This window comes from Phalacrocorax carbo, chromosome 3 (genome assembly GCF_963921805.1).
Source record: "Phalacrocorax carbo chromosome 3, bPhaCar2.1, whole genome shotgun sequence".
Taxonomy (NCBI): domain Eukaryota; kingdom Metazoa; phylum Chordata; class Aves; order Suliformes; family Phalacrocoracidae; genus Phalacrocorax; species Phalacrocorax carbo.
Genome location: NC_087515.1, coordinates 46,487,006 through 46,500,146, shown reverse-complemented (window position 1 = coordinate 46,500,146; position 13,141 = coordinate 46,487,006). Strand labels below are relative to the sequence as shown.

The 13,141-nt window shown below is 38.2% G+C and overlaps 1 protein-coding gene across 7 annotated transcripts in view; it reads left to right on the top strand.

Moving 5' to 3' along the window:
- Nucleotides 1-12,311, top strand: part of PLCB4 (phospholipase C beta 4) — a 211,740-nt gene extending 199,429 nt beyond the window's left edge. For all 7 annotated transcript variants that reach the window (XM_064446795.1, XM_064446788.1, XM_064446791.1 and 4 more), the window contains 5 exons: nucleotides 3,099-3,200; nucleotides 4,899-4,956; nucleotides 5,363-5,449; nucleotides 7,595-7,631; nucleotides 10,381-12,311. In XM_064446795.1, coding sequence (XP_064302865.1) covers nucleotides 3,099-3,200; nucleotides 4,899-4,956; nucleotides 5,363-5,449; nucleotides 7,595-7,631; nucleotides 10,381-10,469 — 373 coding nt within the window. In that variant the 3' untranslated portion in view covers nucleotides 10,470-12,311. The remainder of the gene's footprint in view (nucleotides 1-3,098; nucleotides 3,201-4,898; nucleotides 4,957-5,362; nucleotides 5,450-7,594; nucleotides 7,632-10,380) is intronic.
- The last annotated feature ends 830 nt before the right edge of the window (nucleotides 12,312-13,141 follow it).

The following is a 13,141-nucleotide window of genomic DNA, read 5'->3' as shown; positions in this document are numbered from 1 at the left end:
ATCTACATCCTGATAAATACTGAGAACTTCTTCTTCTCAGCTGTCCCAGGAGTAGCAACCTTTAAAATTCTTTCTGTTCTATTCATTGTAATTTAGTGTGTTTCTGCTTATTTGGGAATTTGTGTGTAACACCTAAATGTGTAGACTGGGGACTTTCCTCTTTAAAACAAATATGTCAGAAGAATTTGGAATGTGAAATATTGAAATGTGAATAGTAATGCCCCAAAGAGTTTTTACACTTAATAATTTGTAAACTTTTTGGTAGAATATATTGTGTGTAGGAATATGTATGGATTTATCTGTATAGGTCTATATAATAGCCAAGAAACAACTCGGGTAACCATAGGGAAAAAAGGATGTATCTGAGAGCAGCACGGTAGGTGGACCACATTCTCAGCATGCTGTTCTCGCCACTTCCCTCCCTGTGAGCTGGGGTAATGAGTTAGTGAGCACAACAGAGGACAGGGCTAGTGGGAAAGTTCAGTAATCTAAAGTGGTGTAGTTATCCGCTGTAGGGTAGATACTTACCCTCCATGCGCAGTACAAAAAGCAATTGCGGTTTGTGCTTTGAGCTCATTTAAAAAGAAAGCAGAAGACAGCAGATACTACTAAAAATCAGAAACTTATTGAATTCCAGGGGTGTTGTACCCCCTGCCACCCCAGACTGGGCTAGCTTGACTGACTTGGATGTAGTGAGCTTGCGGCATTTCAGAAAATGGGCATGTGAAGCTGCTATTCACAAGCATTATGTGCTCCAGGTAAAATGAGAGAGAAAGAAAAATTATCTGTGGTTGGATTTTTTTTGTTGCTTTGTTTTGTTTTGTTTTCTAATAGAAGAGATTTCTAGTCATTCAAACAATACTGGTGACATAAAATGACACGTTAATGTACTTTAATGTCATCTAAAAATATGTATAAATTCCAAGGATAGACTTCCATGCTTAAAGTTAAGCATCCTTTTAAAAGACATGTCTGTATAAATTTCAGTGTCACAGTCAGTATGATACAGTAGGAGATCAGCAGTTAAATGCTGTAGTTCATGTGCCACGTTTTTCAGGATCCTTTTTTAATTTACCATCCTGCCGTATCTACTTCTTCCAGTTAACTCTGGCTATAGGCATCACCACCACTTGTAAGCAGGAGGGAGTTCTCTGATGGTGGCGTAGCGCTGCCAGCCAGGGCAGCATGGGCGGACCTCAAGACTCGACATGAAGTCCTACACCAGGCAGTTAAGCAGTGAACTGGCACTAGAACTTTGGCCCTGTCTTTGGGAAGTGCTATTTTAGAAACAAGGAGTGGTCTTTACACGTGCTTCTTGGTGATTTTAGAAGGAAGATAAGATTTTTCATTTTTGCTGTTAATAATACTTCATTCTTACAAGTAGCGAAAATCCAACATACCCAGAAAGACCCAACAGCAGTGCAACTCAGAGCTAGATTATAGTTTGCAGAATAGAGAAACAGTTGCATATAGATGTGTTGGCTCTTTCAGCCATGGCCAGTGCCTCATTTTGAAATCATCACTGATGCACAGTAGTCCCCTAATCCTCTTAACTTCTTTCATTCTAAAATTTTATCTGATGCAAATAGGCTAAATCAATTTAAACATCTACACTTAACTTTTTTTCATATCCTTAAGCACAGTAATAAGAGCAGTACTGAAATAATTTATTTTTAAGATAGTGTACTTGAAAACTACTTCAAATTCAATATAATAATAGTAAAACAACATTTCATTTGGAGAAAGGACTGTTGGAATGAAATGTGCTCTTGAGACAACATGTTGTAAAACCCAGTCTAATTTTTGCTGATACCACTGCTTTTAAATCTGTATTCAGGAAATGTTTCGCCTTATGAGCTCTTGGAGGAAAAAAAAGCACCAAATTATAAAATTTTAAACTATGGAAAATGTAAGTCATGGAACAAAGTTTCTTCATGCTACTTAATCATTACTGTCTTTTAGAGATGAAAGAAAGCTCAAAATGATTCAGTGACAACGTTTAATTAAATTAAGCACTCTGTTATGTGCCACACCCCTCCTGTTCTGTGCATACAAAATACTTAGAATTTTGGGTTAATAAGTACAATAATTGTTAAGTGCTCTACTGAAGATCATGTCCTGAAAAAGAGACTAAGGCACTGCCTTGGCATGCAATGGGTAACTTTTAAATGCTTATGTACTACTGGGGACTTTACAGTAATCTATTATTTGCTGCCTAATTTCCATGTATAATTCCTGTTTAAATAAGCATCCAAGATTGGGAGCTGCAAGTGCTGAAATGCTAAGAAGGCAGAAAGCAAGAGTTAGCCTTCAGGGATGGCCTTTTTGGAGCTTGGCTGGCTTGCCCAGAGTGACAAAAAGCCTTCTGCTCACTCACAGTTCATAAAGCATTTGTGAAAGTCAGCATCTCTGCTGTTACTCCCAACAAAGAATCACAATCTCTTTTTTCTTTTTAAAACAATGGATATTTATTTACTTATTTTCTGGTTTTTGGAAGGTGATTTGGAAGGTGATTGCCACCCTCCTGTTAAAGCTATCTTGTTTCACACAAAAGGCTACAAGGTTCACAGGGCCATAAGAAGAAACCAAACACAAGTCTGACCATGGTCTGAACCACAGACTTCTTTTCAGGGCTAAAGTAGAAGTCTTAACAGGAAGTCTATCAGCTCATACCACAACTAGCAAATATTATTAATGTTCGTATTGCAGTCATGTTCTGAGTGCAGGATTTGTGAATTTTTTAGGCAGTTTTAAAAGACAAGTTGCATTTTCTAAATGGCTCATAGTAGCTAATACTGGGACAACTCTCCTATACTAGGGAGAAAAGAGTATGTTATACCCTTTTATAGCATTCAAAGAGTAAAAATGCTTTAAACTGTTCTTTCAGATTATACTCTCTGGAACAAATGGAAATTTCTGAGTGCTTGCTCAAATTGTGTAAAGTCTATCCAAAGGAAGGAAATTTTTGTATGGTTTGTTCTTTACTCTTCCTTAATGCTTCAAGGACAAAATTAGCTACAGTGTAGAGTAATGCCTGGAAACCAACCTCAACAACAGTTGCATCTTAAACATTAATGGCTTGCTTTGGTTTTGCCTAGGGAAAGCAAAGAAATGCGTGCCAACCAGGCTAAAATATCAATGGAGAACAGCAAAGCCATAAGCCAAGACAAATCTATCAAAAATAAAGCTGAAAGAGAGAGGTAAGTGTCAGAGCTCCCTTCCTGAGAAGGCAGGAATGCTGTGAAAGGTTGACAGGTGAACTTGTGGATTAATACTGTTAAAACCATGCTTTTATGTATAGAAACTGTCTAATGATTGTGCTGAATATATATTTTTAGATGACCATTTTAGGAAAAACATTGCGCTTTTTGTATTTACCTTTTTAATAAACATAATGCCCTGGTCAGGGAAATAAAAAGGTTCTTAACTTTATACTCATCAGGTATGACTGACTGCTGTAGGTCTAATCGCACTATTAAATGGAAACACATCTGTAAGTGTTTAATGATTGTGCTTGAAGGGAGTCTGAGGTTTGGTTCTAGCTGGAGTTAGAATTAATAACTGGAGAGGCAGCATCACTGAAAACGCAGGAGGTGGTGACAGTGAAAGGCTTTCTTCCTCATCTGCTGATAATACAGAGGAGAGGTGGAACAGAAGGAGGAGTGCTAAAAATGAAATGAGGATAATCAGTGGAGAGAGTGATGGAAGATAGGAGTGAAGAAGCAGGAGATGTACTCCACAACAGCACACGTGTTGCTTCTCTGCTCCTGAACTGAACTGCAGCCCTATCCCTCATTATGTGCTGGCATTGGAGACCTGGACAGCATCCAGGCTCAGCAAACCAAGGACACTGCTGCACTTGGAAAACAGCACGTTTGGGGATGACAGCCTTAATTGACTTGAGAAACTAGATAGATGCTTGCCAGTACCAGCTACTAAGACTTTTTGGAGGACTGATATGCATTATAGCTATTTTAAGTTTCTTCTATTTATCCTAAAAGTTTCCAAATAAATAGATAAAAGCAGAGTCTACATGATGATGTCTCATAAGCCTTCAGGGTTTCCCCTTCACTTTGGGCTTGCCGTGTGGCTCATTCTTTCCTTGTTTACATCCCCACCTTGACACTGGGCTATTTTGGTCAAAAGGCTTGAACTTGTTCCCACTGAACCAAGCCCCTTGAGTGTTACAGACTCCTAGCTCATCCGGAAGACGAGTTGTCGGAGCCCTTGGTAACTGTATGCTTAATTAATGCAAGACTTCCAGTAATGACTCTGAGATAAATCTGTTCCCAGATTTGAAAGCGGTATGAGTGCAGTTCTGGTTTTCAGGCTTTGTGATTAGTCTGATTCAGCTCTTTGAACTATTTTTGGTATGTTTCATGATGAAAATCTTAGGAAGAGACACTTAGCAGTTAGGTATTTTATGTAAATATTAATTCTAACTTACCTTTTTGCTTAAATAACAGCTTTAAGAACCTTACAGCATTGGTAAGCTCTAAGTTTACTTATGATCATCAGATGATTTTTCCATTACCACTGTTAAGACGTGTAGCACTAGTACCAAAATAAATTGAGAGCAAAGTGCAGAGGGACAGTAAGGGATACACAGATGAATTAAACATTAAGTTCTGTGCACCACCCAGGAGTAAGAGAAAAAGCAAACTTCATCCAGAACAGTCTCTGGCTTTTTTTTTTTTTCAAGTCTTCAATGATACTGTCAATACACTTGGAAATCTTTAAGTGTAAAGGTGCATAGCCAGAGGATTGTTCAATTTGCCATTAGTCTCACATGGTACAGATAATCAGAACCCAAAATACACCGTATGAGTTTGTGATTCTCTCTATTGGGTTTCTTTTTTTCCAGTGAGTCTTATGGACAACGTTTGCTTTTTTTTTAGGAGAGTCAGAGAACTGAACAGCAGCAACACAAAAAAGTTCCTGGAAGAGAGAAAAAGGGTAACTATAACCTTGACAAAGTCACTGGGCAGTATTTCTCGATATTCATTTTCATTTCTCTGCATTGAGAATCCAGCTCTAGTAAACAAAGATATGTTTGTCCTTGCTTTGTTCCACATACTTGTAGTGTAGAAGATGTAATATCTGTGTAAGAGGAAGTTATTTTAAGTTAACAACATTACTATTAATTGTTGTGTATTTGCTATTTTTACATAATATATATGTAATATGTATAATATACATATTATATTAATAGTTCTTAAGATTGGGTGGTATAATAGGCCTCCTGTGATGTTTTTTGCCATCCAAATGGGGCAAGCCAGTCTATGTATGTGTATGTTCCAAGTAAATTTTTATTTGCTTGTTAATAATGTGTTATATTTCCCCCCATTATTTTCTCTCACAGCTGGCAATGAAGCAGTCAAAGGAAATGGATCAGTTGAAAAAAGTTCAGCTTGAGCATTTAGAAGTCTTGGAGAAGCAGAATGAGCAGGTATCTTGTTTTAAAGGCTTAAAAGAAAAGTAAGCTAGTGAAAACCAGAATCAGGCTGAGCAGAATGCTCCTGAATGTAAGTCATTACCAAACGTGGGAAGATGACCTTGTTCATGGTCACTCACCTACTTGGGGAGTTAAAATGAAGAGGTGAGGTGACATAAGTAATGATACAGAACCAGATTTTTTTCTGATAAGCATGTGAAAGCTAGACTGCTTAGCCAGAGTCTGTCCTTTCATCTGTTCAGCCACTTTGATACTTGTTAGCTAGATATGACAGTCATAAAAAGCCTAGCATATCTGTTTTGGTTACTCTGAAAAAGTACCTCAAGCGAATCTGTTTCCTTCATTTTGGAACTTATATTTCTAGTGCTGATTGGAAAATAGAGGTGAAACGTGCACGGAGCATCTCTGAACTCTGAGAGACAGTCTGGACTGAATTCTAGAGATGTATAGAAGCATGGGGAGTTTTAGCTTTACTAGTACACCCTTTCCTAATTAAAATACCTCATTTTCTTCAGGTTTATAAGCTTTTTGTTTTGGTTTTTTTTTTTTTTTTTGCTTTTTATTGAGAAAGTACTTGGCAAGGAAAGGAAAATTCTAAACTTACTTCTGGTAGAAGCAACGCTCTGTTCTGAGCAGTTCCCTTGCTGAAGGTTGAGCCAGCAGAGCTGTAATAATTGCATGGACTTGCAGTACTGCACTTACAAAAATGTAAACTGCAAGGGGAATATACCCAGCAGTTTAGAGAGATGAGAGAGAAGGGGTGCATTTAATACCAATTACTTTCAAAGGTTATGTACTACTTTCTTTATTAAATTTTCAGAACTTGAACTCTCTGACAGACATTATAGTATGAATTTAAGCCATCTTGCAGAGTGGGAGGGAAGAGAAGAGTACATGCAAATCAAGTATTTCCAGTGTCAGGAAAGAGTCCTACAGCCCCAAAAGCTGCAGCCTGGTTAACTTCTAGGGGGGTGACAGCATGTAGGATCGCAGGCAGCTGCTACCACTAAGCCCCAGCCACCATGGCTCTGTCTTGTGATCCCCCACCGCCCTTCTGGACAACAACCAAAACTTTTAGTGTGTTCCTTCACAGGGTTTCTGTAGGCACGGTCTCTAACACACAGCACAAATGGATCTGTCAGTCAGTCCACTCCTGAGCAATATCTGCACATAATCAAAAGGCGGGGAGGCAGGGATGTGGGGGAGGCAACTGGGCTACAGTGGATCTGTAGCATCACTGTAGAGAGCGTGACACAGAACCCCCTGTTGTAAACTGTGCTAGTTGACAAAAAATTATGGGCTTGATCCAGAGATAGGTGTTATCAGTGGTTTCCTTCCATTGGCTTCAGAGGGGTTTGGATCAATTTTTAAAAAACATAAGGACAGGAGGGAATGATTATAGTTGTGCTTTTAACCACAACGCGATAAACACGGTATGTATAAGGGAGGAAGGTTGCAGGGAAATAAGTATGAGTCATTAACGGAGTCACCTCTTTCGGCAGTTAGATACTTACCTCACCTGGGGTTACAGCTTCCACTGCTGAGAGATAGTAACAGCCTACACAAGCTTGCTTATACTCCATTTCAGCACAGAGATGAAGTCAGCTTAAGTTATAAGTGATTAAATGGAGCAAGATCATTCACATGCTGGTTATCACTTTGGTGTGGGCATGTAGTGGCCTCTGCCACCGGGGTAGTCCTTAACAGCTTTTAAATTCACTCTAATTTGATCCATCAGAGCATATATTTTTGTGCCTGCTGTTTTGACCACTTCCTTTTAGCCCCAGAAGTGCACCACTGCAAACCTCCAGCTGGATCTGGTTTTGTTATACACATTGATTTGTGAAAGCTAGTTGGATCAAGATAAAGGTGGTATTTGTTTAATGAGAATTTCAAAGCGTGATTTCTTTTTTTTCCGGATCAAACAAGAGAAGAAATTTTTCATACAAATATACAATGCAGAAAAGTGGAATTAAGGGTGGAAACAGCCTTCAATACAAACTGTTGCGAATTTAAATTTGCTTTGGTTTATGTATGTTTTTCTTGCATTAATTTTTCAGTCTCACTTCAGTTTTCATTCATTTAATTTGCTTCTTGTTGTATTACTCAAATTTGACATTATTATTTTTGTACAAACAGCTTTTGAAATCCTGTCATGCAGTGTCTCAAACACAAGGTAGGATGGATGTATAATAAGCAAACTATTATTTCAGTGTGCTTTCCTTCTAAATTAAATCATTGTCATTGGAGCCCTCCTTGTAAATGCAACCATTGGGAAGTACCATTGACATAGTGAACACAATGTTAATCTTTGTTTGCACACAGATATTTGAGCCTGACACAATATTAACAGTATTTTGTGCTTTAGCGTCCCAAATTCAGATTCATATGAGCAGTGATGTGCAGAGGAAATATTTAGAGATTAATTTGTATTGTGCATTACCTGTCGTTACTGAAAAATATGGAGTTCTAAATTGTGTCTGTGAGCAGTGTCTATTGATCTAAGAAAACTCTTTTAGTGTTAACATACATATGATTAACTGCTAATGCTGATAGACGGGCAAAGAGTATTCACGTATATCAATATGGCAATAAAATAAGTAATTCAACACTAAGAATAGCAAAATATAAAACAGATTACTAGAAATTGCTTTTTAGCATCTAAAGAAGAGAGGCTTCCAGCACTTCAAAATTCACCTCAAAATCTAACACATTACAAGGTATGGCAATTATATTTACCACGTGGCTGTGCTGCTGTGGCTTCCTAAATAATCACTACTCACAAGAAATCTCCGTCAACCTTTCTCTTACTAAGGGAAATAGTTGTATTAGGCTTCAACATCCAATTGTACATTGTTGCCTGATCTGAATTATTTTCTTGAACTGCTAACATACCTGTACCTTGCACCACTGAGTCTGACATAACCCGCTTTAGCAACTTTTATTTATAGACATATAATGAGGGGAAAAAAAATACTCTTTTACTGTATATGGTTCTTAGCCTGTCTTAGATCTCACTAGAGAGTGAACATCTTGAAAGCAGAGTCCATTAGCTGCCACTCCATGAATTCACTGTAGCTTCAACACTGCCTTCCAGAAGGCTCATCTTCAAGTATCATGCTTGTGTGTTCACATTAGATTGCACTGTCTGAACCAGCCTCAGACTAGCAAAACCAAGCATCCTGGTCCTATGCTAATGTGTTCTTTGAAACTAAGTTATCTCTAAAACAATTCCATATGCCATACATTGGCATGCAGAATATTTATAGGACATTATGTGCCAGTAGTTAAGTCACAAGCTTAAAACATGAAATGTGTGAGTCACCAAGAAACACAGGGGTTTGTGTTGTCTGGAATTTCATTTCACACACAGGCAAAATCCAGCCAACATTTCAGAATAGGTTGTACATATTGATTTATTTATTATGTTTCCATATTTTCATGTTTAAATTATTTCATTACTTTCAAGCTTTTAACTCATTTAAATGGAGAGCGTTGATTAATTTTTAATCATATTTATGACAGTTGCTTTGCTATTATCATAATTACTTTTTTCCCCAAGATGATGATGCAGATTATGAAGGTACAGGGCTAGGTTTTACAAGAAGGCACATACATCACATCTGCACAAACCCACATTTACCTTGCAAAATGAATAGCTGTGCATCTCATTACTTTAGATCTATATCTGCCTGTTTTGGCATATGCAAATATGTGTTGGCACATCCAGAATAGGTGACTCCTTAACTAGCAGCTTGTATAGCAAAGTTCCCTGTCTAAGCAACATTGACAACTTTTTGAGGAACATAGTTCACATAAATCAAGTCCAGTAACCATTTTTCCCTGCATGACAGGCACAAAGCAGTTACACCAAAGAAAATATTATCTTGGTTTGCCTCTTCCTGAACCTGTCCTAAGCTTCAGGAGCTTGATTGTAAAGATAGATGGGTTAGTTAGCCCCCTGGGTCAATTTATTCAGAGTCCTTTGGGATATGGATTTAAATATCCTCCCAGATTGAGAGCCCTCAGAGAAAATGGTGACTCCTGGTTCCTTTACACTGCAGAGTTTCAAACCAAAGCACAACTTCTAATCGGTAACTGAGCTACAGGAGTAAGTGTGTGTGTGCATGTTAGGGAGAGAGAGAGAGGGAGAGGAAGGGAATTGAAAAAGCTCCTCGAAGCAGGGGATTCCCAGGCCAGTTACCATTTATATACGGGGCTTTAACCCTCCTTGCAAAGCTTATAGCAAGACCTGGCATACATTCATTGCTGTATTCTGTACAACGCATTTGGATACAGTTCCAGGTGGATTCCGTGTGTGTAATACCATGGAGTACACAGCAGTAGTCTAATCCTGAGGTGAAAAACACCATATCTCTAACCATAAGGATTTCCAGGCCACATGGAGAGTCTTTTCTAAAAATTATAATTTAAAAAATCTTGCCTATTGCAAGGAAGATGTTACACTGATGAATTTTTGTCATTCATTGTCTATGAAAGAAATGAGTCCAGATCATAGATGAACTCTCTACAGGTTTCAGGAAGTAACACGTCACAGTACTCGCACAACAGCAGTGAAGCATACATTCCCAAACACATTTCCTATCAGGAGAAACAGTAGAATCAGCATCTGCCTGTTTTTTTCCCCGAAACTGGAGCTTTGCATTTTACCATACACTTCTTCAGAAAGTCAATCCATGAGTTCTGGAATAGGATAAAAAATGTTTTCCAAGGATTTGTAGACATAAGAATTATATCTAATTTTGAAAACAGAATGACACTGGGGGGGTGGTGGTGTAAACATAATGTTATTATATCTTCAGTGTGTTTTGCCTGTATTTCACTCAGACATTATCATATAAAACATGCTTCATTTTGAACAAAAGGTCTAACAGAATGCTTCATGCGGTTATTTTGGTTTGCAGGCAAAGGAGATGCAGCAGATGGTGAAGCTGGAAGCAGAGATGGATCGCAGGCCAGCAACAGTGGTCTAAAGCCTCAACAAGCAAATTGAAGTTGGAGAACATGGCTTCCTTAAAATGGGAGCAAAATGCAAAATAACATTGCTGAGGTTGAAAAGTGGGATTTTTTCTTTTTTTTTTTTGGGGGGGTGGCATGGGTTATTTTGTTTTTAATATATAAAGTGTAGCTATGGACCTCCAAGTCTTAAGGTTTGCATTATTTCTTTTTTTAACACTGGGCACTGAATTTCCTTTGTTGGATTTCCATGATACGAATTTCCTTTGTTCAGAAAAACACTAATTGGAAGATGAAGACAGTTTTTAAACCCAGTCCTGTGTTCCTTTCTGTATCAACAGGCAGCTTGCCTGCATCAGAATTGCACAATAAGAGCCTTGAAACACAACAGATATTTTTAACATCATCTCAAATGGCAACAAAACCGTAGCCAGGTCATGTTATTTACTGTTTGTGTTCTCATCTGTGATATACTGTGTAGAAACCCCATGCTGCCAGATCCCGACAAGCAATGAGTCGTCAGATGCTCAGCACCTGATGTCATCGAACCCACTGATCTGGATCTTCTGCTAAGTCACCGTAATAATCAGTACAGTAAGAAGTTGAGTGTGGTCAATTTTAAATTATATTTCCAAGTATTTTTCAGGCAGCAGACAACAGGCAGTTGAAAGTTAACCGCATATATTCAAAAGTACAGTATGTACAAAGTCATCAGCCAAATTCATCAACTGTAACAGTAACTTGACAGGATATTTCTGCGGTCCAGTGATGTCATTCACAAGTGCCATATCAACTCTATCATGTCTGAAAGAAGCCAGTATCCTGTAAAAGTTACTGCAATGGTTAGCTTGAGGGAAATACAGTGTATTTGTGCCAAAACTGATCAGTGCTGTAAGGAACTGCGTATTAGGCACTTTGAGAAAAGTTTACATCCTACATTGCTTGTATAGAGATTGCATTTTGATCCTGCCACAGCAGATCCCAGATATTACAGTTCGTTGTAACTTAAAGATTGTTTAAATGGCTTTTGGCAAAAAGTTTGTAACTGTGAAAATGTAAAAAGTATTTATACACTTCAGAATCACAACATTGTAGAAAATCCCATTAATGTTGCCACATGATAAAATTAGTAAACAGAAATGCTAAGAGTATGTTTGCATGTGATACAAATGCTACTAAGACTGTAATGCCTACTATATGACCACAGTCATTCTACTAGCTGGTAAATACTGAATAAATGTATGGCACAGAATATTGTTTGATTAACTACAAAGACTTTTAGCATAATAAGGTCTCTCTATATATGTGTGTATATTAATTATGTGGGCATTCTTGATACTTGTAGTAAAAGAAAAGTACATAACTAATTTAATTTTACACAGAAGTATTTATGCAGATTTTCAGAATTTCATATCAGGAATAACCTTTTTATGTCCATTAGATAAAAAACCAATTTGCTAATGTGTTAATTTGCATGTTTCCAGCGCTTGCTGTAGTTATACCGCAAAACAATGCATGTAAGCATTCCGCTTGGAATTTGTCCATGCTGCCAATTCAAAGATGACTGCATGGAAAACTGGTAGTTTAGAACAAATCAGATTCCTGATTTCAATGTACTAAGCACCAATTACTTTGTTGTATATGCTTGTACAAACAAATTCTACATATTCCTATAAATAAAATAAATGAAGAGAGATAATTATGGTATTGTCAGTCCTGAGATGAAACTTTCAGCTTCTCTAATAAAAACCTTAAAAATTCAAAACCTTTAGTTTTGACTGTAGTGAACTGTAGGGTGGTGGTGGTATTGGTACTTACAAATTTTTAGTAAGTTGTATTTCCTGTAAAAATGTGCATAGTATAAATATATTTCTATCACAGCTTATTTATTCAAAGGAGTCTTATTTCTTTTAAGTGATAGAAGAATTGTGCAGCATTGGTCCTCACAGCACTGCAGAACTACCCAAGTAGAGTGTAGCAGCACTACCTTGAGAAAGCAACTGAGACAGAGGTCAGTGAAGTCTTTAGGTGTTTAAGGCAGGGTTTAAACAAACTTGGGATGCCTATTCAGAATTCCCGTTCTGATGCCACTTAACCTGCAGGGACACCTCTAGCTCCTTGTGGTCTATAATGTTATAAAGACAAGTTGTACGTGCCTGCACTACTGGGAGCAGCTCTCCCTGCTCTCTGAGCTTAGCTGGTGCAATTCCCGAGTGCTGGAGCGAGGGAGCTGGCAGCAGCAGCAGTCTCAGAGTGTGCTGGATAGGAGCTGGCATCTCAAGAAAGGCAATGAATATTTTTTTATTTTTTAATTAAAAATGCGTTCTAAAACAGAGCTGGTGGGGACGGTGCTGCGGGGTGGGATTTTATACCCTTGCCTCCCATAGTGGTTTCTAGCCAGCAGGGAGAAGAAAATGACAGACCAGATGTGGAGGGAATCAGATAGTGAAGCATTGAACGTTACTAATTTTCTCAGGCTCGCTTACAGCCTGACTAGAAACCACTGCCCTACCTGTTCAAGAAATAACTGGAAATGGAGGAGTTGGGTTCAGCTCACGTCTCTCTCTCAGGAAAATCAAACCTGCCTGTCTTAATCCCCTGGAGAGTAACCTGTGCATCAGGGAATAGGCTGGTTTTGGAAGGCTAGAAAATACTCTGCACAGCCTCCTTTTGAGTCTGTGCTTGCTGCTCAGCCAGGAGCAAGACATT